The following is a 25,282-nucleotide window of genomic DNA, read 5'->3' as shown; positions in this document are numbered from 1 at the left end:
CACAGGACAGCTTTCCTCCCAGGGAAAGGACTGGAGTCTTTCAGAACCAGCTGGGCACAGCTCACAGCAGCCACTTGAGGCACAAGCACAAGTCAGCAGGCATCTCTCCTGCAGGCCATTTCCACACTTCACCTTGCACAGTAAAATAAGAGGAGGCTGTCTGGGTGTGGAGAAGGAATTGGGGGTGAGGGAGAGCCCAGTAATCCTGCAGCATCTGCATGGGTATGGAAAGAGAGACACCAGGGCTAGAGGCTCCCCAGCAACTGCAAGGCAAGTCTGAAACCATGCAGTGCTCTGGGAGCCAAGAGGAAGAATTTGGGCATGATTTACCCTGACACAAGGGGTGGAGCTCAATAGATAGCTCCCACCCCTAACAAATTAAACCCTAATAGAGAATGCAAGTCCCTGTGGAATATTCTTAAGAAGAGATTGGCTTGCCAGTGATTAAGAATCTGGAGGATCTGTGAGCTCAGAGCCAGCTTTAAGCAGCCCTGGATCAAACAAAAATCCAGTTCTAGAGAGATGAGTGCATGTAAAGAGAGGCCAAGGCGACAGGAAGGTGACTGACCTGGTCTTGGTGCAAAGACATGTTTACACAGACACATGAAATGGTACTGAGCCTGCAGCCTCCCTGCCTGGAGTCCCAGCACAGATTCCCCAACCCACAGACAGCTGAAACACAAAACCCCACTAAGTAGTTTTAAACTGATTCACTGCTTAAAGGGCTTCCTAGGAACCAAGAGGCCTCCCTTGGGATGGTGCAAGGCTGGAACTCCACTTGCAGCCAAGTGTGTTTCTCTGCAACACTTTAGTGAAGCATTGACTGGCTTGTGGCTTAGTAGAGGTATGGTTCAGCACCAGGGCAGAACAGAGCCATGGTTACCCTCTCCTCTACACCTAAACACACACTGCAGATCAAGGCTGGGGCCAGTGGGTGAAGAGGTTTGACATCTGAAAGCAAGCAGTCCTCAGCTCAACAAAAATCACTGGCCATTTAATTCCACAAGCAGAGCAGTTAGTTACAAACCCCAGGGGCTGCTGCAGAGATGCTCTGAGCAGACACTAACCTCTGCTGGACTCCACCCTGGAAGCAAACATTGTGATCAAACCCCAGCCAAAGGATTATCAAGGAGAATGGAAACCTGAAGCAGCAGGTGAAGGAACAAGATGTTCCCAAAGGGGGAGATATACTGAAGTGATCCAGAGTCTTTGGGCCAATTACTCCTGGCCAGACACAGCCTGCTCTGTGTCTGAGCATTGAGACTTTGTCTTCTCCCACTGGCAGATGGCATTGGCATACTGTACCACCAGCTTATCCATCCAGGTGAGAGGTTCTGGGAACAGTACAGACCCCTCAAAGAATCCCAGGTGGCCCCCATGCAGGAGCAGCACATGCATGACATTCTCCCTTTTCTCTGTAAAACAAACAGAAGCAGAGAGTTCCAGGTTAAGAGCTTGGAGCCTGCAGCTGGGACAGGCAACTCCAGCCCTGCCACAGCACCTGAACTACAGGAACAGTCATGTGGAAGAAGCAGAAATGCCCTGACAAAAGCCATGGCCACTCTGAAGCCCAGTGGACATCATCTCACTGCTTCCCACCACAGGGCAGTGTGCAGGAGCTCAGCTGCTACAGGAAGGTTGGCCAGAAGGTGCTGCTGGCTGGACCCTTAGAGCAGCACCTGCTCACTCTTTAGGATCTTCAGCTCACACTCACTGGAACTAGACTGTTAGCTGCACTAAGCTCTGCCATCCTCCACCTCATTCCACTTTGCTTGGCTCCAGTAAGCACCTGGAGCACTGTGTCCAGCTCTGGAGCCCTCAACACAGGTAGGACATGGACCTGGTGGGAGCAGGTTGAGAGGAGAGCTACACAAATGCACAGGGGGCTGGAGCACCTCTGCTATGAAGACAGGCTGAGGGAGCTGGGGTTGTTCAGCCTGCAGAAGAGAAGGCTCCAGGGAGACCTAACAGCAGCCTGCCAGTACCTGAAGGGGGCTACAAGAAGGCTGCAGGGAGACTGTTTGCAAAGGCCTGCAGGGACAGGACAAGGGGCAATGGTTTGAAGCTAGAGAAGATTCAGGTTGGATGCTGAGAACAAGTTCTGCATCCTGAGGGGAGTGGAACACTGCCACAGGTTGCCCAGGGAGGTGGCTGAGGCCCCATCCCTGGAGATATTCAGGGTCAGGCTGGACAAGGCTCTGAGCAACCTGCTCTGGTGGAGGATGTCCCTGCTGACTGCAGGGGGGTTGGACTGGGTGCCCTGTGGAGGTTTCCTTCCAACCCAAACCACTAAGATTCTACACCCCCAGGAGCAGTGAGAAGACTCCTATGTGTGCTTTGATCTGGAAGCAGCTGTGGATACATTTTGTACTCACAGCTTTCAACCAGGGAAAGAATGAACCCTGCTCCCTTCCCTGTGCACCCACTAGCTGTGGGATGAAGCAGCAGCCAGCTCCCTCTCCTGAAGGTAATTTGCATTGTTTTCTTGGCTGAAGAGCTCCTCTCATGGGAGAGACCCCAGCCCAGTGTTCAGGAACACAGCTAAGTGTGTGCCTCCCCTTCAAAGGGGCCTGCTCATCTGCACTTGATCAAGACATTGTCACTCTCATAACTCACATTTCTACTAAATCCCAGGGAGGAATAAGGATATGAGGAAGTGTTTTTCCACTCAGGAATGACCTGAATGTAACCTGCTGGCTATCAACAAGTCAAAACAGGAGACAATGCCTGAAAGGCCTCAAGCTCCTCCTGTTCAAGGTTAGCCTTGCTAGTTCTAGCAGCTGGTGATTTAAAGTGGCTTAGTAACCCCTCCCAGAGGATTACAGATGTGAGGAGGCAAGTCCAACTGCTCTGCAACAATGGAGCATTGGTGTTAAAGCAGCTGCAGGTACACAAGCATGCACAGCTGGAGAAGTCTGCTTCAACATACCTGAAAGAGCTCTTGGAATTGATAGGAGACTCTCATGCACAAGAGGGTCATCAGCAGCATTAACCAACAGAAGAGGAACATAGATCTGCATCAAGAAACACAGCAGAAAGGGAGAAAACAAACCAGTGAGGGGCTAGCACTGAAATTCACCAAGTGTGAGAGCATCTCAGCTCAGTTCAGTGAGGACACCTTCCTGCAGAGCTGCCCTGTGCCTGCAGAAGCATCAGGAAAGCAGCAAGTGAAGGCTGGGGGCTGTTCACCACTGGAGGCCTTGGAGTTTTAAAGAGGCAGCTGAAGTGTGCTGCATTGTTTGCAAAGGGCAGGAGTGCCTCAGAACAGACTCAGAGTCACAGGCCTTCCCCCTTCTCAGCATTCACACAGATTCACCTTTCTTCCTTTGCACATCAGGCAGGCAGGCAGTGCCAAGCTCTGACATGGACACCTTGGGTAAAGGCCAGGAAACTCCCTTGGAACTTCTCCATCCTCTGGCTCAGTAGATTAAGAAGCAATTAACCTTCAAGTTCCACTTCTGAAAAGCCTTGGTCTGCTGAACATCTGTCTGCCAGACAGCATCCTGAACCTCTTCCACAGTATCTTCCTTTAAACTGCAGGCTCTGTGCCACTACCCATTCCCCACCACATCCTTGTGTGCTCAGGGCAGCTCAGCTGAACTTGTGGCTCTCTCTAGATCACCTGGGTGCTACCTGTCAGAGCTGCAAGCTCTGGAGAGCCCAGAGCATTTACCAGCAGTATGAGAGGTACCAAGCACTGAAATCCCACTCCAATAGGCTGCCAGGGAAGCCAGCTGTGCCTAGCTATCAATGCCAAATTAAGGCACATTTTCTCCCCAGCAGGCATGTGAAGGTGCAAGGGCAGCCCCCACTGCCAGAGCTTACCTTGTGCAAGTACTTCAGGCAGCTCTCTTCCTCATAATACTCCTTCAAGGAACTGTAGCCATGGAATTTCCTGAAACACAGCAGACAGTCTCTGCAGTCATGGGCTTCTACTACTCACAAGACTTTCAAGAGAATGATTTTGGGGTGGTTTTTTTTGGTCATCATTCTTCACTCTGGCTCTTGTGAGCCCCCCCACCTCAAACACTGCCTTCAGTTCTGGTGTCCCCATCACCATCCTCCTACACTACTGGAGGCTGCAGGCTCAGATGTGGCTGCCAGTAAATCCCTCCTGGATGGTTTCACAGAGGCTGTGGCTGGCAGCAGGGAAAAAAAAAACCCTCCTTGCTATTAGATTTTATTGAATGTGAAGGCAAGGAGGAATTTGAGGTTGTCAGCACTGCAATTCAGCAGACTCCTACAGGCACAGCAAGGGGCAGGCAAGGGCAGCACTTGCAAGACAAGGTCCTTTGAGCTCTCCAGAGGATCACAGAATCACCCTTCATACCTCATGATGTTGTCATCAATCTGCATAAGGGATGTTGCTGTGTAGAGCTTGCCCAGATCAGCATCTGCCAGGTTTTGTGGCTTCTTCATGTTGTTGTCTCCAAAGAGAACATGCCTGAAAGAGGACAGCCAAGGAGAAACATCCAAATCAACCCAGGGAAGCAGAGCCAGGACCTGCTCAAGGACAACAAGTGGGCTTCACACAAGGAGGCCTTCTTGGGAAGGAGCACAGCTTGCCTGCTGCTCTTTGCAGCAAGACATAACAGGAACACCAACAGCCTCCCCCAGAGATAAAAAGTTCCCCTGTCACACTGGAAAAGTGCACCAGGGGCCTTTAAAAAGACCCTTCCCAGATCAGACAGCACTAAGGGCATCAGCAACACAGGCTGCATGCCAGAGGGAGGGTCCTTCAGCCTCACACCAAACCTGGGGGTGGCCTGGGTGACAGCAGCAGCAGTCCTGGGCAGAGCATCTCCTTCACCAGCTGCTCCTCAGGAGTCTCCCCCAGCACAGAGCTCAGATTAGGTCACACAGCAGAGAGGACCTGGGGCATTACTTTAGCAGAAAGCTATTTACTGTGGACACTTATCATGACTGACTGCCCTCAGGAGAGGAGGTGTTGCTTCCCCAGAACAAACTGCTCCCTAGCAAACAGAACAAAAGCTGCAAAGGGATTTTTATTCCCTTTCACAGGCAGAGTGGGAGGGAGGCTAGGTTTGATGTGGGGGGGGAGTTGCCTCAGAGCACAAGAGGTTATGGACAGAAGTTTACAGAGCAGCCTTGCCCTCCAGGCAGCAGTATGTATTAACTGGGGCTTCCCTGACTCCACACATCAAACTTGGTCAAGTTGTCTAAACATTGGCCCATCTGAAATGGCTTCTGTGCATCAGCCCCCAGGCCAGCTGCCCTAATCCCTTCTACAAGTGTTTCATATAGCACAGGAGTGTAAACAGGGACCCAGAAGTTTGCAAGTGACACAGACTCAACTGGAATGGGTCTTTGAGGCTCCCCTCCTGCCAGGCAGCTTCCAGCACACAGAGGGGAGGCACTGACACATCTACTGCCCTGGAAAGAAGCACCCAGAGAACCTCTGGTGGAGGAAACCCCACCACTGAGTCTGTCACCTGCTCACCACACACATTCCTTTGTGACAGCCACAGCTCACAACAGCAGCACAGGGATCCTACAAGTACAGCTGCATTCTAGGAAGGGCAACACTAAAGTATTTTGCTGGCTACAGACTCTCTCTAGAGGAACAGCTAGAAGCCAGAGCTACACTTGGACTATTTGCTCATAGCCATACAGCAGGGCTTGAAGTCCTACCTCAGGTAGGTGGCAGAACAAGAGGCTCCTTGAGGAGGGAGTTCTTTGGCTAGAAGTGAAACAGATGCAGAACACTCCACTCTGAAGTTTAGTTGCAATGGTTTTCCTGTGTGCAGCTTGTTTATTCATTAAGCAAGCTTCCTCAGAAGGCAGAAACACAAACCCCTCTTTCTTCTGACAAAACTAGAGCTTGCTTGGATGTTACAGCACACCAGGGAGAGGCACATGAGCTCCCCTTCTGCTGCTAAAGGCCACCAAGCAAGCAGCTGGCTCCTCATCTCTCAGGAGTGCCATGTTACAGGGCTGAGAAGACAAACTGCCCCAGCAGCAACTGACCCAATCAGTGCTCTCAGTGCAAGGGATGTCCTGCAGTACCTGTGGGAAAGGATGATCTTCTTCATGTTGTCTGCCATGAGGAAGTTGTAAAATCTTCTGCACTGATCCCACTGCATGAAGGTTTCATGGGCCCTAGAAGAGAGACAGTGCAGAACAAACAGAGCTGTTAAGGGAGCTCTTGGGAGATCAGATGAACACACTGCAACATCCCCCAGCAGCCTGGAGGCTGTGTAAACAAATCTCCAGGCCTTCCCTGCCAGGGCTTAACCTTGGCCAGGAAATGACTTCCACCCAGATGAGGTTTGGTGAGATCAGACCCAAGATCTGCCCTCTCATGTTGCACAGTGCAATTAGCTGTTGTGACCAGGGGCAACTCATCAAGGTCTGCAACCCTGACAGCAGGATTTGAGTGTCCCTTTGCATTAACTGGATGCAGTTATCTGCTGGGAAGGACCTAAACTCTGCTGCTGAGCAAAGTGCTGCCTATTGCAGAGAGAGCCCTGCAGAGGAGCTAGCTTGTGCAGATGTTTCCAATGTGTACAGACCCTGCCATTGTTTCAGCTTGGCTGACAGCAGCTGCAGGAATAAATCCTTGCTGCAGCTGCAAGTGGCATCTGAGCTGATGCCTTCACCTATTCCCAAAGCAGAAGGGCACTTCACAGCTTATCTGTTGTTAAAACAGAACTGAAGCCATCCAGACTTCTGTGCTCTGCCAGATAGCAGCACTCCCCTGCTCTGCAGGGTCACAGGCAGGTTACAGCTTGACTCTGAGCAGGGTTTGCTGTTACTGAGGAAACACACACTCATTTACTGAGCAACCTCAGAGTGCTGGGAGCACTTTCAGCTGCTGAACTGCTCCTGCCATTTAAACATTAACACACCATGACAACGACAGCAGACTTAGCATCACCTCCCAAGCCTCAACCTGCAGGTCAAACCCAAGCAGTCTGCCTGCAGTAAAGCCATGCTGGAGGGTGGAATGGTTTCTTTTGAACTCAAAACCCCCCTTGCATACCTTTGTCCAGCCACACTGTGCCAGGGGAGGGGAATGAAGACAGGCAGATGCACACTGCCTTCCTCACAGGAGGTTTCCCAAGCACACCTATCAAGTCATGCCCAGGTGTTTGAAGCTCAAGCTACTATGTTCCCCTGCAGTCTGTGGTGTAGAGCAGCACTCCCAACAGGATGAGCTGCAAGCACTGCCAAAAACCACAGGGCACCTTCTGGTATTTGAGGGACTGCCCAGGTTTCAGAGCTGAGGACTCTCCCCACAGCCTGCAGCTATGGTGAAGGTGCATTCCACAAGCTCAAGAAGCAGAATCAAGCCTGTGCAGGCAGAGATTAAGGAATAAGGAGACAGGTCCCTGTTTGGCCTCAGGGTACAAATTCCCCAGCCTGGGCTAATTCATTAAACTGAAAGCCTCCTGCTCTTCTGGCAGAGCCTACTATTGCTGCTGCTTTATTGTGCCCATCCATGGAACTCATGCTTAAATGCTCTGGAAGGACTTGGACATTTCAGATCTCTGGTCACCTTGCCCTCCACCACTCTCTTCCCCCAGCTTCCTAAAGCTATAGGGGGGGGATCAAGGCTGTATCAACCAATAAAAAGGAATTCATAGCTTCCTAGAGTGGAATTCTAAACTAACTGCTCACATCTACCTGACTAATCCCCTTTCACACAGTCTTTGAGCAGTCCTTCTGTCTCCCATAACCAGAGGCACAAGGCCCTCCTTACCCTGGCTTTTGCTTAGCAGATACTTACTGCTGTTGCTTTCCCCTAACTCTTCTAATCAGCACTCCAAAGCAGCAGCAGATACTGGGGAGGAAGACAAGCAAGCAAAACTCCTTCCTGCTGCTTGCCCAGCAATGCACAGCAGAGGTTTGGGGGCTGGAGACCTGCTCGTGGGTGTGCACCCAGCAGGTGGAGTCGAGAGCTTCGAAACGCAGCCACACAGCCCGCTGAAAGCTTCCACCGGACTCTGGCAGGCAGCTCTTCAACACACAGGGCCAAGGGCTGTGCAGTCAAACAAGGTTGGCCTTGCCTGGCTCCTCTACCAGCACATCTTGGCATGCTACTACAGAATTGGCTAGGGAACAGCATGAGGGCTGGAGCACCTCTGCTGTGAGCACAGGCTGAAGGAGCTGGGGTTGTGGAGCCTGGAGAAGACTCCAGGGGAACCTTAGAGCTGCCTGCCAGTACCTGAAGGGATCCTGCAGGAAGGCTGCAGAGGGACTTTTCCTGAGGGTGTCCACAGACAGGACAAGGGGGAAGGGCTTGAAGCTGAGGCAGAGCAGGGTTAGAGTGGATCTGAGGAAGAAGTTCTTCAGCAGGAGGGTGGTGAGACTCTGGAACAGGCTGCCCAGGGAGGTTGTGGCTGCCTCCTGCCTGGGGGTGTTGAAGGTCAGGTGGGATGAGGCATTGAGCAGCTGAGTGGCATTCCTCATGCTGCCCAACATGCCTGGTTGACTGCATGGCAAGTGCTGCTTCAGACACTGCAGCAATGAGAGCTAAGCCAGACCAGAGGCAGACACCAGAAGCTGCCAGGTACAGAAGACTTATTGCACGGTTGACAGAAAGCTTCTTTGTGCTCCCAAATCAACAAAGCTTTGTCTGCTCATGCAGGAGGGCAGCATCCTGCATGCTGCAGTGTGTTGGAGCAGTTCAGTCCAGGAGAAACACCACTGAGCCCTGCCAGGGAGAAGAGCATGGAGCAGCCTGTTCGACCTACCTCAGCGCGCTGTACCCCTGGCAGACGCTGACGCAGCAGAGGACTCGCTCCTGGTTGGCCTGGTTCTCTCCCAGGTACTTGCACACAATGTTTCCACCCAGGCTGAAGCCCACCACCACCAGCTGGCTCTGAGGGTAGGTCTTCTTGATGTAATTAACCATGGCACCAAACTCCCAGGTGCAACCTGAAAATGAGGACAATGTCAAGAACCATCTTGTAACGCCCCTGGATTCCCCCCTCAAGCCTCAGCTGTGTGCTGCCAGCTCAGCTGCTGCCCCTGACTTCTCAGCAGCCTTCAGGTTCTCAAAGCTCTGATTCACACATGTGTTCTTCTGTTTTATGAGTCCTGGGGACCTCAGCTCATGCTCAGTTCTGACAGGGTGCCAAAGCAAGATGAAATAAGCTTCCTTAGAAATCATGGCAACATCTACGCTCCCCCTTTCTAAAGCAGCCTAAGAGGGGAAAAAGCAGAGCCCAACAACTCTGGGCTTGACACTGCTACCTCAGAACACCACACATCAGCACCTTCCTGAGGCAGTTTGCCACTTCTGCACCGAGGTGAGGTGTCTGGAAAGCAGCAAGATTGCCATGGATCCTTAAATCCATGCTGACACAGGGAGGAAGTAGAAGTGCAGAGCTGTCTCATGAGGACAGAGCTCCCAATGGGCTTTTGCAGAGCCTAACTAAGCAGGAACTGTCTGAATCAGAGGCAGCCAGACCTTTTCAGTCACTGAAGAAGTTACTGCAGCTTCCTAGAACACCTATGGGTATCCTCTCACCAAGAGAGGATAGAAGTGCCTCTGCACAAAGCTGTTCTGCTCTCAGCTAACATTCATTTGCACCCCACAGGGCTGCAGGGATTCAGCTTCTGGCAGTGCTGGGGTCCTCAGATTGTTTGACAGACATGAAGACCTCCAAACATGCAACACCCAAGTACCCCCAGCTATTCCTCCTGCCTTTGAGCATGACAAAAGAAACATGGAGAAAGCCAGCTATAAGACTGATGCAACTAGTACACTGGTATCAACTGCCTGTGCACCTTGTGAACTGCATTTGAGACTGCAAACCACACAGGAGGCAGCACAGGACCAGCAAATAGAACTCCAGCTGTACACACCTGCCTTGACTCAACTCTACCTCATGGAGCTTGTCCAGGCTGGAACAGAATTAACCAGGTTGGAAAAGACCTCAGAGATCATCAAGTCCAACCTATCACCCAACACCATCTGATCAACCCAACCATGGCACCAAGTGCCTCATCCAATCCCCTCTTGAACACCTCCAGGGATGGGGACTCCACCACCTCCCTGGGCAGCACATCCCAATGGCCAATCTCTCTTGCTGGGAAGAACTTCCTAACATCCAGCCTAAACCTCCCCTGGTGCAGCTTGAGACTGTGTCCTCTTGTTCTGGTGCTGGTTGCCTGGCAGAAGAGACCAACCCCCACCTGGCTACAACCTCCCTGCAGGGAGTTGTAGAGAGCAAGAAGGTCTCCCCTGAGCCTCCTCTTCTCCAGGCTAAGCAACCCCAGCTCCCTCAGCCTCTCCTCTCAGGGCTGTGCTCCAGACCCCTCCCCAGCTTTGCTGCCCTTCTCTGGACACCTTCCAGCAACTCAACATCTTTTCTGAGCTGAGGGGCCCAGAACTGGACACAGTACTGAAATCTTGAGTCTGGATTCTACTTGTGCTCACCTAACACTGCTCCAGTTATGCTGCCATCCTTGCTGGGCATCAGAGTCCAGTTTTAGCTGGCTCTGGAGCAGACTGAGCACTAGGATCTGTTTACTTCTGTGGAACAGCAAACCTCTGGCTGTTTGTTTCTGCAGGGCTTGGGCACTTCCCTGTGAAGATTCTGAATGAGCCATTCTCCAATGGCTAACAGACAGCTGCACTGCTCTTGTTTCCTCTGCAAGAAGCCAGCAGCCAGAATACTTCTGTGCTTGACCTTCATGATTTGAGGGCAGCTGGCAACTACTTCAGAAATCCAACACTAGAAGAGCAACAGGTCAAGCTTGCTGTGAAGGCTGGGGGATTCCATGAATCCCAGATTTAGGATTCTCCTGTTTGCTGTCAGGAACTCAGCACAGGCTGACACTGGGGGATCTGGGCTGGAGGCAGAGTAAAGCCTGCTCAAGGTCTTGCTGGAAGGCAACTTGGTCAAGTGATTTACTGCCTCACTCAAAGGCAACTAGGTACTCTCTGCCCTGCCCAAGGCTAGGAAAGGCTCAGGAAGGTGTCTCAAGGGATGCACTGCTGAACTCAAGTCCACAGCAGAGCCTCATGGAAGAAAGCTCTTAACTTGTATCCAAAAAGCAAATGCTTTATGGAGGCCAAGCTTAGCTCCCAAGCATGGTAGGCTTGAAGCCATTAACAGCCTGAGGCCTCACAAACTGAGGGACTTGGTATTCCTGAGCTGTGTTCCACTGAGCAGCAGATTTACTAACTATAAACCAAGCAATAAAGCATTCTTGGTCTCTTTGTCTGCCAGACCCAGAATCTGAGAGCATTTGGGCAATTCAGCACTTGAAGATCAACACTCAAGCTGCTAATTCAAGCTCTTGCAAGCATCTACCTTCGCTCTCCTCAACAAGAAAGAAGCCTAACACCTGCTAAACCCCACAGCTGACTCCTGACAATGTTTGCAGGGACATGAGGGCTCAAGAGAGCTCAGGAACAAGCAGATTAGGTCCCAGCCAAGGAAGCCAGGCTCTGCAAAGATCCTGTTACTCACTAGCAAGGCAGTTAAGAACAGCTGGAGTCACCCTTAGAGGTCCAAATCCTTTATGCCTTTCAATTTGTGGGTTAAGAAGAGATTTCTTTATACTTGGGGTGAAAGATCAAGATCATGGCAGTTCAGCACTCCCACTTGTGCAGTTTTGCTGTCAGACTGTGGAATTGTGGCTGTTCCTTCACATTTGTGTTACATCCAAGGACCAATCTTCACATGCCCTCCTAAGACAGAGGTGTACTTTCTGGATCAGCTGGTACAAGCTCCTCTCATCATGTTTTACAAAGCCTCAGAAGTGCTTATTCCCCAGAGAGAGGTTTGCTTCACACTGCACTGACATTTCAGAACCTCCACAATCATCTAAGGGACCTCAGAGATTACCTACTCCAACCTCCCCACCACAGGCAGGGACACCTCTCAGCTAGACTCAGCTGCTCAAGGCCTCATCCAGCCTGGCCTTCAACACCCCCAGGGAGGAGGCAGCCACAGCCTCCCTGGGCAGCCTGTTCCAGAGTCTCACCACCCTCCTGCTGAAGAACTTCTTCCTCAGCTCTAGTCTGACCCTGCTCTGCCTGAGCTTCAAACCATTCCCCCTTGTCCTGCCTCTAGACACCCTCATGCAAAGTCCCTCTGCAGCCTTCCTGTAGGATCCCTTCAGATACTGGAAGGCAGCTCTAAAGTCCCCCTGGAGTCCTCTCTTCTCCAGGCTGAACAACCCCAGCTCCCTCAGCCTCTCCTCACAGGGCTATGCTCAAGACCTCTCCCCAGCCTCATTGCCCTTCTCTGGACACCCTCAAGTCTCTCAATGTCCTTCTTAAACTGAGGGGCCTAGAACTGGACACCGGACTCAAGGTGTGGAGAGTACAGGGGCACAATGACCTCCCTGCTCCTACTGGCTACACTATTCCTGATGCAGACCAGGATGCCCTTGGCCTTCTTGGCCACCTGGGCAGCCTGCTGGCTCATGTTTGGGCGGCTGTCAATCAGCACCCCCAGGTCCCTCTCCGTCTGGGAGCTCTCCAGCCAATTCTCAGTTCACTACAGCCCAAACCAGCCCCCCCCCAGGTGCCATGGAGTACCTACCATAGGTGAACATGCGTGGAGAAGTGAGCTCAATGTTGGGCAGGGCCCCCAGGTGGTTGAGCACAGCACACCTGTAGCCATTCTTCTGGGCATAGTCCACGAAGGTGCGGATGTACTGCTTCTCGCTGTGGTTGGCGATGCCCGGGCAGATCACCATCGTGACATCCTCTGAGCACACACAGACAGGCAACTTAAGTAAATGTCACCTCATGCAAATGAAAGAGACTCAGAAGGTTCCCATTCCACAGCCATGGGAAACCATCTACCAGAAGGAAGCTAAAGGACAAAAAAAAAAAAGAGGAGAGAAATCCTCTCTGCCTGCCAAAAGGATGGGACGGGAGAGGAGCTGCAGAGGTGAAGAAGTGATTCATGCTACAGGGGATGAAGGGGCTTCTAACTGCAGGGAAAGCTGCCCAAGGAGTTCTACAGGCACTGCCTAGAGACCAAGGCTAATCTTTGCCCTTGAAGGAGGTGTTTGATGTTCCACGTGTCCTGCCTTATGACAGCCTGTTGTGACTGCTGAGTGTGGGGAAGCTCAGGAGCTCACAGCTCCTTCACACACCAAGCAGATTGGCTGTGCTATTTTTACCCCTTGTTTTCCTTCCAGAGCTGAATCACAGAATATTAGGAGTTGGAAGGGACCTGGAAAGCTCATCCAGTCCAACCCTGCTGCCAGAGCAGGATGACCCAGGGCAGGGCACACAGGAACATGTCCAGGCCAGGTTTGAAAGACTCTACCACCTCTCTGAGCAGCCTGCCCCAGGGTTCTGGCACAATCACAGTGAAAAGGTTCTCTCTTATGTTCCTGTGGCACCTCCTCTGCTCCAGCTTGCCCCCAGTGTCCCCTGTCCTTGGACATCCCTGAGCAGAGCCTGGCTCTGTCCTCACAACGCTGCCCTGCACATGAATGAGGTCGCCCCTCAGGCTCCTCTGCTCCAAGCCCCAGCTCCCTCAGCCTGCCCTCACAGGAAGTGTTCCACTGCCTTCAGCAGCTTGATGGCTCTGTGCTGGACGCTTTCAAGCAGTTCCCCTAGGTCCTGCTTGAACTGGGGGGCCCAGAACTGGACACAATATTCCAGGTGCAGCCTCACCAGGGCAGAGTAGAGGGGGAGGAGAACATCTCTGGACCTACTCACCGCAGCCCTTCTAATCCACCCCAGGATGCCCTTGGCCTTCTTGGCCACAAGGGCACATTGCTGGCTCATGGCCATCCTGTTGTCCAGCAGGGCTCCCAGGTCCCTGTCCCCAGAGCTGCTCTCCAACAGCCTGTACCAGTCCGTGGGGCTGTCCTTCCCCACGTGCAGACATTCTGATCAGCTGCTATCAGCCATCATCTGCTTCGTGGCTAATCTAATGCCATTTGATCTGCTGACACTGTTCACTGGTTTAACAAGGTATCATTTCATCAGCTGAGAAAGTAATTGTTGTAATTCAAGTAAGTGCAGTAAATTACATCCAGGATTAGCATACGTGCCTGGAATCTGCTATCAGCCTCTCCCCTGCAAAGCTCCAACATCAGCAGCTCTGGCCCCTGAGTTTCTGCCTCCTTGGCAAAGGACTGCTCAGAATACAAAGCAGGAGCTGCTCCAGTGCAGCATCATACCACAAGGACCTCAGCAGTGGCAGCTCAGAAATGAACTCTGCTTGATCTGAAGGCCAAACCCTGGTCAGGCAGTCATGGCCTTACCACAAAATCAGCTAAGGCAGGGGTGAATTGTGCTTCTGAAGGCACAGAATGTCAGGGGCTGGGAGGGGGCCTCCAAAGATCACCCAGTCCAACCCTCCTGCCACAGCAGGATCGCCCAGGAACACATCCAGGTGGGTTTGGAATGTCTCCAGGGAAGGAGACTCCACAACCTCTCTGGGCAGCCTGCTCCAGTGGTTTGTCACCCTCACAACGATCTGGACTCCACACTGTGCACAGAGCTCGTTTCCCTTCAATCTTCAAACACCTTCTGTTACTGAAGGCTAACAAACATCTGCCTAAGGGGGAGATAAAGCCTAGCTTCCTTTCCATACACACCAGGCCCTGAAGAACCCCATGCAGCCAGCCTCTGCTCTATGATCCCACAGGCTGAAGAGGCAAAGAGCATTCCAAAGGCAGCTAACCACCAGATGCTTTGCCAGGCTATCACTACAAGCACAAGTTACAGAACATTTCTTCCATTCCTTAACTCCCCTCCTCCCCCCTTGTCATGGACAATTAGCCTAGTAGGGTCTCTGCTGCTGTCTCAGCTACAAGTATATAGCAGAATGGCCTCAGCTTACATTAGTGTGGCTTATCAGTCCCCTTCTACTACAGAATAGTATTAACCAGGTCAGAAAAGACCTTTGAGATCATCAACCTATCACCCAACACCATCTGAGCAACTAAACCACAGCACCAAGTGCCTCAGCCAGTCTCCTCCTAACCACCTCCAGTGATGGTGACTCCACCACCTCCCTGGGCAGCCCATTCCAATGGCCAACCTCTCTTGCTGGGAAGAACTACTTCTTAACACCCAGCCTGAGCCTCCTATCAGAATTAACATCCATCCTTTCTGATAAACCAAGTGGCAGTGTCGTTGTCCACCCCCCCCACAGGGCAGGGGATCAAGATTAGCAGCTAGCTGCAGCCAGCAGCTGTGTGACTGACCTCCAATGCAGTGCTCAGACTGTGGCTCAAAGAGATCAAAGGTGGCTGTGGCTCCATCTGGCATGGTGAGGTACTTGCGGTGCCCGCAGGGGTGCGGTGACCTCACCCTCCCCATCTTCCCATAGAGGGCGGTCTGGATGTGTCCACTCTTTCCCCAGATCAGAGGTGGAATGTACCTGAAAGAGGCAGGGATTAAATGGCTTATTGACTGCACAAGCCACTGGTACAACCAGGCTCCAGAGCAGGGGGATTTTTTTTCCCTCTCAAGCAAAGTCAGGTGAAGCTGGGAGAGCTCTGAAAGGACCTGTCGCAACTGGCCAAGCTCTGCTGCCAAACAAATCCCTCTCAGAGGGTGCAGTCTGGCAATTAGGTTTAATCAAGGGCACAGTAAAGCCAGGTGACACAGCAAGTTGTCTTTCTTCACCTGCTTAGTGACCCTCAAAAGACAGGGGGGTGAAACACAGCTCTTCGCTGGAAGGCAGTGAAGGCTGAGTTAGGAGGTTTTTCAGTACCAACAGAGCTGCAAGTGGTTCAACAAGAAGCATCCTGGTGGGGGCAAGGCCATCACCTGATGGCCTTATTCCATGGAGAGACTCAGCCACTGCCTTGATAAAGGTAATTACAGCAACAGAGAGTGGGAATGGTTGGGTAGGAGACCAGCAGTCCCAGGGGACGTGCTTCTAATCATGGAGCTGTGGTCTCTGCGACAAGGAGGGAGCAGGGTATCCAAAAGAAGCTTGAGAGCTGGGATGCTGAGAGACACCAGCAGCTCTCTCCCTGCTGTGTTTGTCAGGGCTTCCTGTAATTATTCCCACAGATTTCTCGAGGCACCACAAAGCAGAGAACATGTTCTTCCTGTTCACAGAAACAACCAGGCAGCTTGGGACTCAACTTTATTGCTTCGGACCACAATCCGCCAGCATGTGCCAGCAGCCTTGCCTTTGTGCTCTAACACTCCCTACTCACACAGCTGGACCTCCTTCCTCATGCCAGCTCCCATGTGTCATACCCACAACTCCCTAACCCCCTACACACTCCCCAGGAGAAGACTTCCTATAAAACTGAGGACTATTAGGCTTGTTTAGTGAGACCAGAGCAGCAGTAAGCTTTGTGTCCCCAATCTCTTCCCTCATTTGAGACTTCTTCACAGTCAGGCAGGAACTCAGTGTACACTTTCCCCTCAGTTTTTGCAAGTGCACTTCCCAAAGAGACCCAAAATAAGCTCCTGCAGAAGCAGATGACACTTCAGAGCCTGCAAAAGCTGCCAGCTGATGCTTTCAACCTTGTAAATTAGCCCTCAGTGCGTCCTGGATTTGATCACTCAACTGTAAAGCTTTTCAAAGGACTCCACATGAGGCTGGCAGAATGATCTTTTCTCAGCCCAGCACCTCAGCACAGGGAGCTGTGCACTGCAGGGGGATCTTTGCAGGAGGAATGTGCAGCTCCAGCATGCAGAGCTGCCCAGCAGTGGTGGGGACTGGAGCAGCTCCTGCTCTGCAGTGGCTGGCAGAGATGGAACACAGTCGGTGGGCACAGGCTCACAGTTCAAAGGAGCAATCCATCAGGATGCTGCAGCCTAAAGAAGGCTGCACAAGAACTACAGATGGTTCTGCAGCTCACTGTGGAGGGTTCTGAACAGCAACTATTCAGATAGATGGAAGAGACACTGCTCTCTAGCATGAGAAGCAGCAGCTAGCTTCACCCCAGGCATTCACTTTGTGAGCAGCTCAGGTCAGTAGCCATAGCCCCCTCGAGATGATGCATGACTAGCTCGTCCTCTTTCACAGAAGTCCTTTGCAGAGGGGTTTTGCTAGCAGATTGAGGAAGGCTGTCAAATACAACCTACCAGAAGAATGTGCAGCTCTTTCAGAGGCTCAGACACCAACATTGGTTTCTAATCTTGGGTTACGTGCAGGCATTAGGAAGCTTCGGTGATTCTTCTGCACCCTGCTTTCCAAACCAAAGAGTGTCCTCCAGGCTGAACAACCCTCAGCCTGTCCCCCCCAGCCAGAGGTGCTTCAGCCCTTAGGATCATCTTTGTGGACTCCTCTGGACTCACTCCCAACAGCTGTGTGTCCTTGCGCTGGGGCCACCAGAACTGGAGGCAGCATTGGTGGAGGAGCAGAGCCAAGGGGCAGAATTCCCTCTCTTGCCTGGATGCAGCCCAGCACACATGGCTGCCCTGTGGGCTGCATGAGGGCACTGCCAGCTCATGCTGAGCTTCTCAATGAACATACCCAAGTCTCTTTCTCCAGATATAACAGAATTCAACATCTCCAACAGCAGTGGCTCTGAAAAGCAGTGTGCAGTGCAAAGGTTATTCCAGCAGAGCCAATTTCAGTGTATGGAGCTGAATCACAAGGTGCTCCAGAGAAGCTGCTCACAGCCCCACCACAGACACCCTGCCTGTAAGCAGCATTTCCACAGATGGCAGGAGCTGAGTAACCAGTTGGGTGGTGAGCAGCAGGCAGGAAGGTCTCTTGCCAGAGGTATAGACACAGGGATGAGGAGGATGTACCCCAGCAGCACAGACAAACAGGCATTGATTACTTAGGCTCTCTAACAGCAAAGTGCTGTTGCCCTGAAAACAAAAGTTATCTGTCTCTGATCAAAACCAGCTTCCCAGTTTGCTCCAGACTCAAGGGCTTCATAACTGACTCACTTTCCTGTTTGGATTTGGTATCAGGCACTGAGTAAAGACAAATATTTGAGGCAGGTAGTTAAGGCTTCCAGTCCTGTATCTTCCAGGAACAGAATCCTGCAGCAGAAGGCAGACAGGAAAGATGGTCTGGGGATGCCAGTTACTTATGGCAGTAGACTCAGTGGGCACAAGTAGAGCTCAGTCTCAACTGGCTAAGTGAACTCACAAGCAATGTTTCAGCTTCCAAGGCTGTTCCCCTGCTGTGCAGCACAGCCTCCACACCTTGAGGGGTGACTGTCCCCAGCAGTGCCCTAGAGCAAGTGCCTTTTGAGGTGCATCACAAACATCCTCCTAGCCCTTTAATACACAACCCAACTCCAACATGTGACTGTAGATTAAGTTTTAGTGGCTTCCAGCAGATTATGATTTCAGAGCTTGTAGATGGCCTAGCATGCAGGAATTTAGGGAAGCAGCAGCTGCATAAGCAGCTCACACAAAGCACAAAAACTGTGCTATTTTTATTAGCAAGCATCAGCATTCAGGTCCTCAAAAGATCTGAAGTGGAAGTTCAGGAACAGGCTTATTTCTGGAGCATTACTTCATTTCATCTGAGGAGATTAACACTGCAGAATGTTAACTCTTCACATTCAGTGCCTCAGAAACTGATGGCAAGAAGGCAAAGCCTGCAGTTTGCCCATGCTGAGGAACAGCCTGAGAACTGCTGCCTGCATTACAACAGGTGACAAGTTATTCCCCCCACCCTTTACAGAGTACTTTGGAGCTATTTAAAGGATGCTTCACACAAAAAAAATACCTTTATTTGAACCTTCTCTTATTTGATGCTGGGGAATGAAATCTCAATTCAAATCAAGAAAGCTCATCTAAAAGTCTGCAGGGTTCAACTCCCTCTCCCCCAAACACACAGAGAGCAGCTGAGCTCAGACTGCTCAGGGTGGCAAAGGCACAGCAAAGGTAGAACAGCAAAAAAAGTAAGGCACCTTACAGGTTACAGAATGGCTCAGGTTGGAAAGGAACCTCAGATCATCTCCTCCAACCTCCCCACCATGGGCAGGGACACCTCTCAGCTAGACTCAGCTGCTCAAGGCCTCATCCAGCCTGGCCTTCAACACCCCAGGCAGGAGGCAGCCACAGCCTCCCTGGGCAGCCTGTTCCAGAGTCTCACCACTCTCCTACTGAAGAACTTCTTCCCTCTGAAAAAGAAAAGCCTAAGAGTTTGCTGCCCATAGCAGCTGTCTGAAGTGAGGACCATTTAGAAGCCCAGCCTGGCCTCCTTGGTTAAATAAATGGTGGTCTTCCCAGTTTAGGCATCTTTTATTCAATGAAGTGCACACCACACTCTCCCTCACCTTTCAGTGACTACAAGAAGTACTCCAGTCAAAGCAGGACAGGAATATTACAGCATGTTTTCCCTGCTGATGAGAGTCAGAGAACACAGGGCTGTTGCTGCTGCTGCTGCTACAAGCAGAGCACCTAAGCAGGACTCAAACCCCCTGGGGTTCCTTCTCTCTGAGGTCAATCCTTCAAGACATCCATAGGGAGCTGCCATTCTTCTCTACCTCTCAAGATGTTCCCCTGCCAAAGCTTCAAGAGGAACACTGTTCTTCTAGTTTATTATTCTCCTGGAAGTGTTCTTCCCAGGGTAAAACACCAAGGAGCTGACAGGAATCAAACACTGTTTGCTATCAGATGGAAGAAAAGAACATTGAAAAGCTTGAAGAGAGCTTTTCTGACTGCTTGTCTCTTTGCATCTAGGAGGAAAGCCATGACAGTGCAAAAGACTCCTCTGGTTCCAGGCAGCCTGCTTATCCAGTGTAGGTTACTGTGTGAACAAAGGATAAGAAGGATCTAGGCTGGATCTTTGACAGTGTTTACTAACAGGCTTGACAGGCATTTGCCTCACTCTGAGGAGCTTGCCTTTGCTAATGACAACAGTGCAGGCAGCAAGGATAATTATTTTCCAGGGGGATGACACTTGTGCCACTGCTCTGCAGGAATAAAGCTACACACTCCATGGTGGAAGAAACTGGGAACAGATGAGAAAAGGTCTAACCCTGCACAGCAAGCACTGGCCAGATTTGTGCTCATGAATCAAAGAGCCAGGGCTGCATTTCTACAGCAACAAGAGAACAGATGGCAGCTTTCTGTACCCATCTGAAGGGCAGGAGCCCCTGCAGCCAGGGGTTAGGCTCAAGTGGGAGGGCACCAAGAGCTTCCATGCAAGCAGCAGTTCTTTGAAGGAAGAAGGGGTTTGACTGGGCTACTTCACCTGGTAAGCCCAAGTACAGGGCTGGACATGAGAAAGGGAAGGGAAGCTTCTTGTAAGGGAAATAAGAGAAGCCCCAGGAAGAGAGTTTGTTGCTTCCCAGTGTTTGGTCAATATGTAGAAAGCTTTCAGCAGTTAGAGAGCTGTAAAAGGCAGCTCTAACATCTGCAAGTACAAGGTACCTGGCACACAGCCACCTCAGGCAGGCCAAAGCTCTTCAATTATTCATCCACCACTGCTTGGTTTACTGAATGACACCACAGCTAAAATGCACTGAAGAAGTCCACAGGTGAGGAGGGTGCCACAGAAGGGAAATAAAATCCAGAAGTCTTTCCCAATCCCCCCCCAAAATACTTCTGCACAGCTGCACACAAAATAACTTTGCTTATTTCTGCACCTTTTTTAAGTTTCTTCTTTGTGTGTCCCACTCCCCCTGCAACATCCTCAGCCCTTCCTCCTCTGAGCACAAAGGATCTGCAGCACCCAGGTCTGAAAGCCAGTTCACAGCTGTAGAGAGCTGCTCTCAGATCTGTACAGCAGGCCCAGGACTGATCTAACAGGAGGGATTGTGGGGCTACTCATTTTGCTTTCACAGTAGAAGCTGAAAAGAGCTGCTTAATCAGCTTTCCTCACACTCTGAATAATTAGCAAGCAATCAAAGCCTTGCAAGATTTTGCAGTGGAGGATGGCACAAGCTGTTTTCACATCATTTCCCCCCCCCCCCCTTGCTAATTAGTGATACCAACTATTTCATGCATAATAGCAGGATTTAAATGCATTTGCTCCCCTTTAGTCTCCAGGTGACTTTCATGCCTGAGGACAGGACTTCTTTGATTTATTTTCTTCATTTCTGTATTGAAAAAGTTCAGTGTTAAGACCACAGAAGGGCTCAGGTTGGAAGGAACCTCAGAGATCGTCTGCTCCAACCTCCTCACCATGGGCAGGGACACCTCTCAGCTAGTCTCAGCTGCTCAAGGCCTCATCCAGCCTGGCCTTCAACACCCCCAGGGAGGAGGCAGCCACAGCCTCCCTGGGCAGCCTGTTCCAGAGTCTCACCACCCTCCTGCTGAAGAGCTTCTTCCTCAGCTCTAGTCTGACCCTGCTCTGCCTGAGCTTCAAAGCCATTCCCCCTTGTCCTGTCTCTAGACACCCTCAGGAAAATTCCCTTTGCAGCCTTCCTGGAGGATCCCTTCAGCTATTGGAAGGCAGCTCTAAGGTCCCCCTAGATTCTTCCCCAGGCTGAACAGCCCCAGCTCCCTCAGCCTATCCTCATAGCAGAGGTGCTCCAGCCCTTGATCAGCTTAGAGGCCCTTCTCTAGACTCACTCCACCAGCTGTGTGTCCTCCTTTTGCTGGGACACCAGAACTGGCTGCAGTATTGGAGGTGGGATCTCAGCAGAGCACAGTCAAGGTGCAGAATCACCCCAAAAATCAACCCCCCCACATCCTTGCAGTTGTCTTTCCTGTAAACCCTTTCAATCACCAACAGCAATGATGCTCCTGTCTCCCCCCAGGTAGGCACACAGATAAAGCTGAACCTCTCAGGTTGTTCTCCTTCGTTTCAGCAGAGTTTGTTTCTTGGGGTGATACAAACCTTCCAGGCAGCCCTCTGCCTGTTGGAATCACTGCTACAGTGCTGAGAGAAGCTGGCAAGCCTGAGCTGATCCAGAGAAGGCAAAAACAACCCAAGCCTGCACACTGTTAAACACAACACCAGGGTTCTACAAGCAGCCCTTCGCTCCTGCAGTTGCTACACAGCAGATGCACTGCAATTTTTAGCCATGTTCTGTATTTTCACTCCTTTGGGAACACTTTGCTCTCCAACTGAGTGCAAGTCAAAAAACACATCTCTAATACAGTAGTGCTAGGAGCTTGCACCCTAAGAACAGAGCTGAAACAGGAGTAAAAAGGGACTCAGTTTACAATCTGTTTCCAAAGATTAGCCTGATACTAAGATGACTTCATGACTGGCAGTCAGCACAGCTTCATGCTTGCTCTGTCTTTAATAGGGAGCTGGCAGTCTGGAGTGCCAACACCAAGATGACAACTGCCTATGATACACACTTAAGTTCCCTCACACTGAGTGTGGTGAAGCTGAGCAATGAAATTGGATTCTTGCTTATGACTTAACTGCTAAGCAGTTGCTTCCCTAAGAAGTAGCTAGAACCTCCTTAGTGTACCAGGGAACTCACTCTGTGCTCCAATTTAAACCAGAGAGCAGCTTCCTCCAAGAGTTTACACATCCTGTGGCCTGAGATCTCACACCTTATGTAATCAAGACCCCTAGCAGCACCACTAAAAGCTTCTCATGTGCCCTAGAAGGGCTATCATTAAGTCAGCTTGACTTTTGATATCCAAAAGGATCATGCAGCTGCACTCAGCTCTTACTGGATAATTGATGTATTTAGAGCTTCTAAATAGAACTTGCAAGTTCTCAAAGTGATTGCAGAAGAAGTACTGCAATCAAAGTCCTTGTCCTTCCACAGCCTCAGCAAATTGTAGCAAATGCTTCCCATTATTGCTGAAGGTAAGGGCAGCTGCACAGATTCTGGAGGCTCTAGAATGGAAGGGCAAGGATCAGCCTGCTCAAACACAAGTTGACATTAGGTCAGTCTGACAGTGGATTCAACAGGCTCGGAGCTGGCCAGTAAGTCACTACTTTATTAAGCCAGTTATGATGATGTGCTTTACCTAGCAGATGATTTCATTAGTTTTCAATCAACTTCAGGCACTTCAAGTAAGAGTAGGCACTCTAAAAATAATAGCCACCCCTGCCTTCATTAGAAGTGCCTAGACACCATGGAAGCACTTCCTTGCAGCGAGCCCAAACAAATTCCTTCCCCAACAGAGAACACATGAAGAGGAACAAATACCTCCACCCCTGCCCTATCTCCACAGACACTGGGCTATGTGGTGCTGGGACAGTAAAATATCAGCACACAGCTGCCATACAGAGGGGCAGGGATGACTTCTTCCCTGGGTCCATGGAGAGCCCAGCACAAGAAAACCTGGTCCTAAACCCAGGCATGTGGGACACCTGCAATTATTAAGTGTTTAACTTGGAACATATCTGGTTCTGGTGTTCCCATGATAAGGGCACAGAACTGTTGGAGTGAGTCCAGAGGAGGCCACAAAGATGATCCAAGGGCTGCAGCACCTCTGCTATGAAGAAGGGCTGAGGGAGCTGGGGTTGTTCAGTCTGGAGAAGAGGGACCTTAGAGCTGCCTTCCAATACCTGAAGAGATCCTAGAGGAAGGCTGCAAAGGAACTTTTCTTGAGGGTGTCTAGTGAGGGGAAATGGTTAGAAGCTGAGGGAGAGCAGGGTTAGGCTGGAGCTGAGGAAGAAGCTCTTGAGTAGGAGGGTGGTGAGACTCTAGAACAGGCTGCCCAGGGAGGTTGTGGCTGCCTCCTGCTTGGGGGGTGTTGAAGGCTGGGCTGGATGAGGCCTTGAGGAGCCAAGTCTAGTTGAGAGGCATCTCTGCCCATGGTAAACAGGCTGGAATAGATGATCTCTAACATCTTATCCAACCTGAGCCATTCTAGGATTGTACATCTCTATTTCCAAGAGAACACCCTGACAGTCACTTGCACCCAGGTTTGACACTAGGCGGGAGAAGGGTGAAGCGCAGCTCGCTCTCCTTGTAACACAAGTCAGCATGTTTGAAGGGAGGAAAAAACAGAGAGATTACTTACTCTTTGGTCAAAAGTGGGCAGGATTTGAGTAGAAAACAAGCCAAAGCAGAGTCCTGGTAAATGAGCTCAGGAGGGCCAGTCGGGCTTTTCAGGTTCAGGCAGCGAACAATGACGTAGAGCACCGCAGCCACCGCGGCCAGCTTCACCCCGTCGAACACCGCCGGCAGCTCCGGCGTCTCCAGCATCGCGCTCATGGCCAGCCTGCAAAGGGAGACCAGGGGCAAAAAGGCTTTCAGCAGTGATGCTGCTGCCCAGCACTGAAATGGCCATCTTGACTACAAGGAGGTCACAAGCTGTTCTTGGTAGAGTTACAGCAAAAGGAGCCACCATGTAGAACACCAGGCCAGGCAGAAAGGGACCCGGGGGTACTGGTTGATACTGGGCTGAACATGAGCCAGCAGGGTGCCCAGCTGGCCAAGAAGGCCAACGGCATCCTGGCCTGCATCAGGAACGGTGTGGCCAGCAGGAGCAGGGAGGTCATTGTGCCCTGTGCTCAGCACTGGTCAGGCCACACCTTGAGTCCTGTGTCCAGTTCTGGGCCCCTCAGTTTAGGAAAGATGTTGAGTTGCTGGAAGGTGTCCAGAGAGGGGCAACAAAGCTGGGGAGGGGTCTGGAGCACAGCCCTGGGAGGAGAGGCTGAGGGAGCTGGGGTTGCTTAGCCTGCAGAAGAGGAGGCTCAGGGGAGACCTTATTGCTCTCTACAACTGCCTGAAGGGAGGTTGTAGCCAGGTGGGGGTTGGTCTCCCCAGCAACTAGCACCAGAACAAGAGGACACAGTCTCAAACTGCACCAGGGGAGGTTCAGGCTGGATGTTAGGAAGAAGCTCTTCCCAGCAAGAGAGATTGGCCATTGGGATGTGCTGCCCAGGGAGGTGGTGGAGTCACCATCCCTGGAGGTGTTTAGGAAGAGACTGGATGGGGAGCTTGGTGCCATGGTTTAGTTGATTAGATGGTGTTGGCTGATAGGTTGGACTTGATGATCTCGAAGGTCTTTTCCAACCTGGTAAATTCTACTCTAACTCTGCTCACCAGCTGCCTTCGCTAGGGACTGCTGCTACAGCAATCCCAGCGGACTGACTACAATCAAGAGGAAACCAAGATGTGATTTTGACTACAATTAAGATGAAATGGAGTTTGTTTTGCACTGCTTTAAATCCCCCCTGACTACCAGAAGGATGAGCAGTTGGAAAGCTCTATTCCTCAAATCAGTGCTGCACTAGAATTACAAAGGTGTCTCAGGTGTGCAGTCTGCAGACTGTCACTGGATCTGGGCCAAGACTCTCCAGCTCAAACAGACAGGGAGGGCAAAGCCAGGCTATAAAGACATGCCAGCAGCCTTGGATGTGTTTCTCATGTACAAGTCAGGCTTGTCAAGGAGAACTTGGAGGAGTTACTGAATTTTGCAACTCCATGAGAATACTGTAACTCACTCTTGCATTAAGGTGCTCACTAGGTGCCAGGAAGTTCAGCATTGCTTCTGCTTCACTGTAGCTCTGCAGCTGAA

General features: G+C 51.2%; 1 protein-coding gene across 1 annotated transcript; it reads right to left on the bottom strand.

The window, feature by feature from the left end:
* Positions 1-396: 396 nt before the first annotated feature.
* ABHD2 (abhydrolase domain containing 2, acylglycerol lipase) lies at positions 397-23,974 on the bottom strand. Its single transcript, XM_054168836.1, has 9 exons — positions 23,780-23,974; positions 15,163-15,338; positions 12,528-12,695; positions 8,718-8,901; positions 6,028-6,120; positions 4,331-4,444; positions 3,826-3,895; positions 2,930-3,014; positions 397-1,415 (listed from the first exon to the last, which is right to left on the bottom strand). Exons 1-9 carry the CDS (start codon positions 23,971-23,973, stop codon positions 1,219-1,221), a joined length of 1,281 nt encoding a protein of 426 aa, XP_054024811.1. The 5' UTR covers position 23,974; the 3' UTR covers positions 397-1,218.
* Between the last annotated feature and the right edge of the window lie 1,308 nt (positions 23,975-25,282).

Source organism: Dryobates pubescens, chromosome 17 (genome assembly GCF_014839835.1).
Source record: "Dryobates pubescens isolate bDryPub1 chromosome 17, bDryPub1.pri, whole genome shotgun sequence".
Classification (NCBI taxonomy): domain Eukaryota; kingdom Metazoa; phylum Chordata; class Aves; order Piciformes; family Picidae; genus Dryobates; species Dryobates pubescens.
This window is presented reverse-complemented; position numbering and strand designations above follow the sequence as displayed.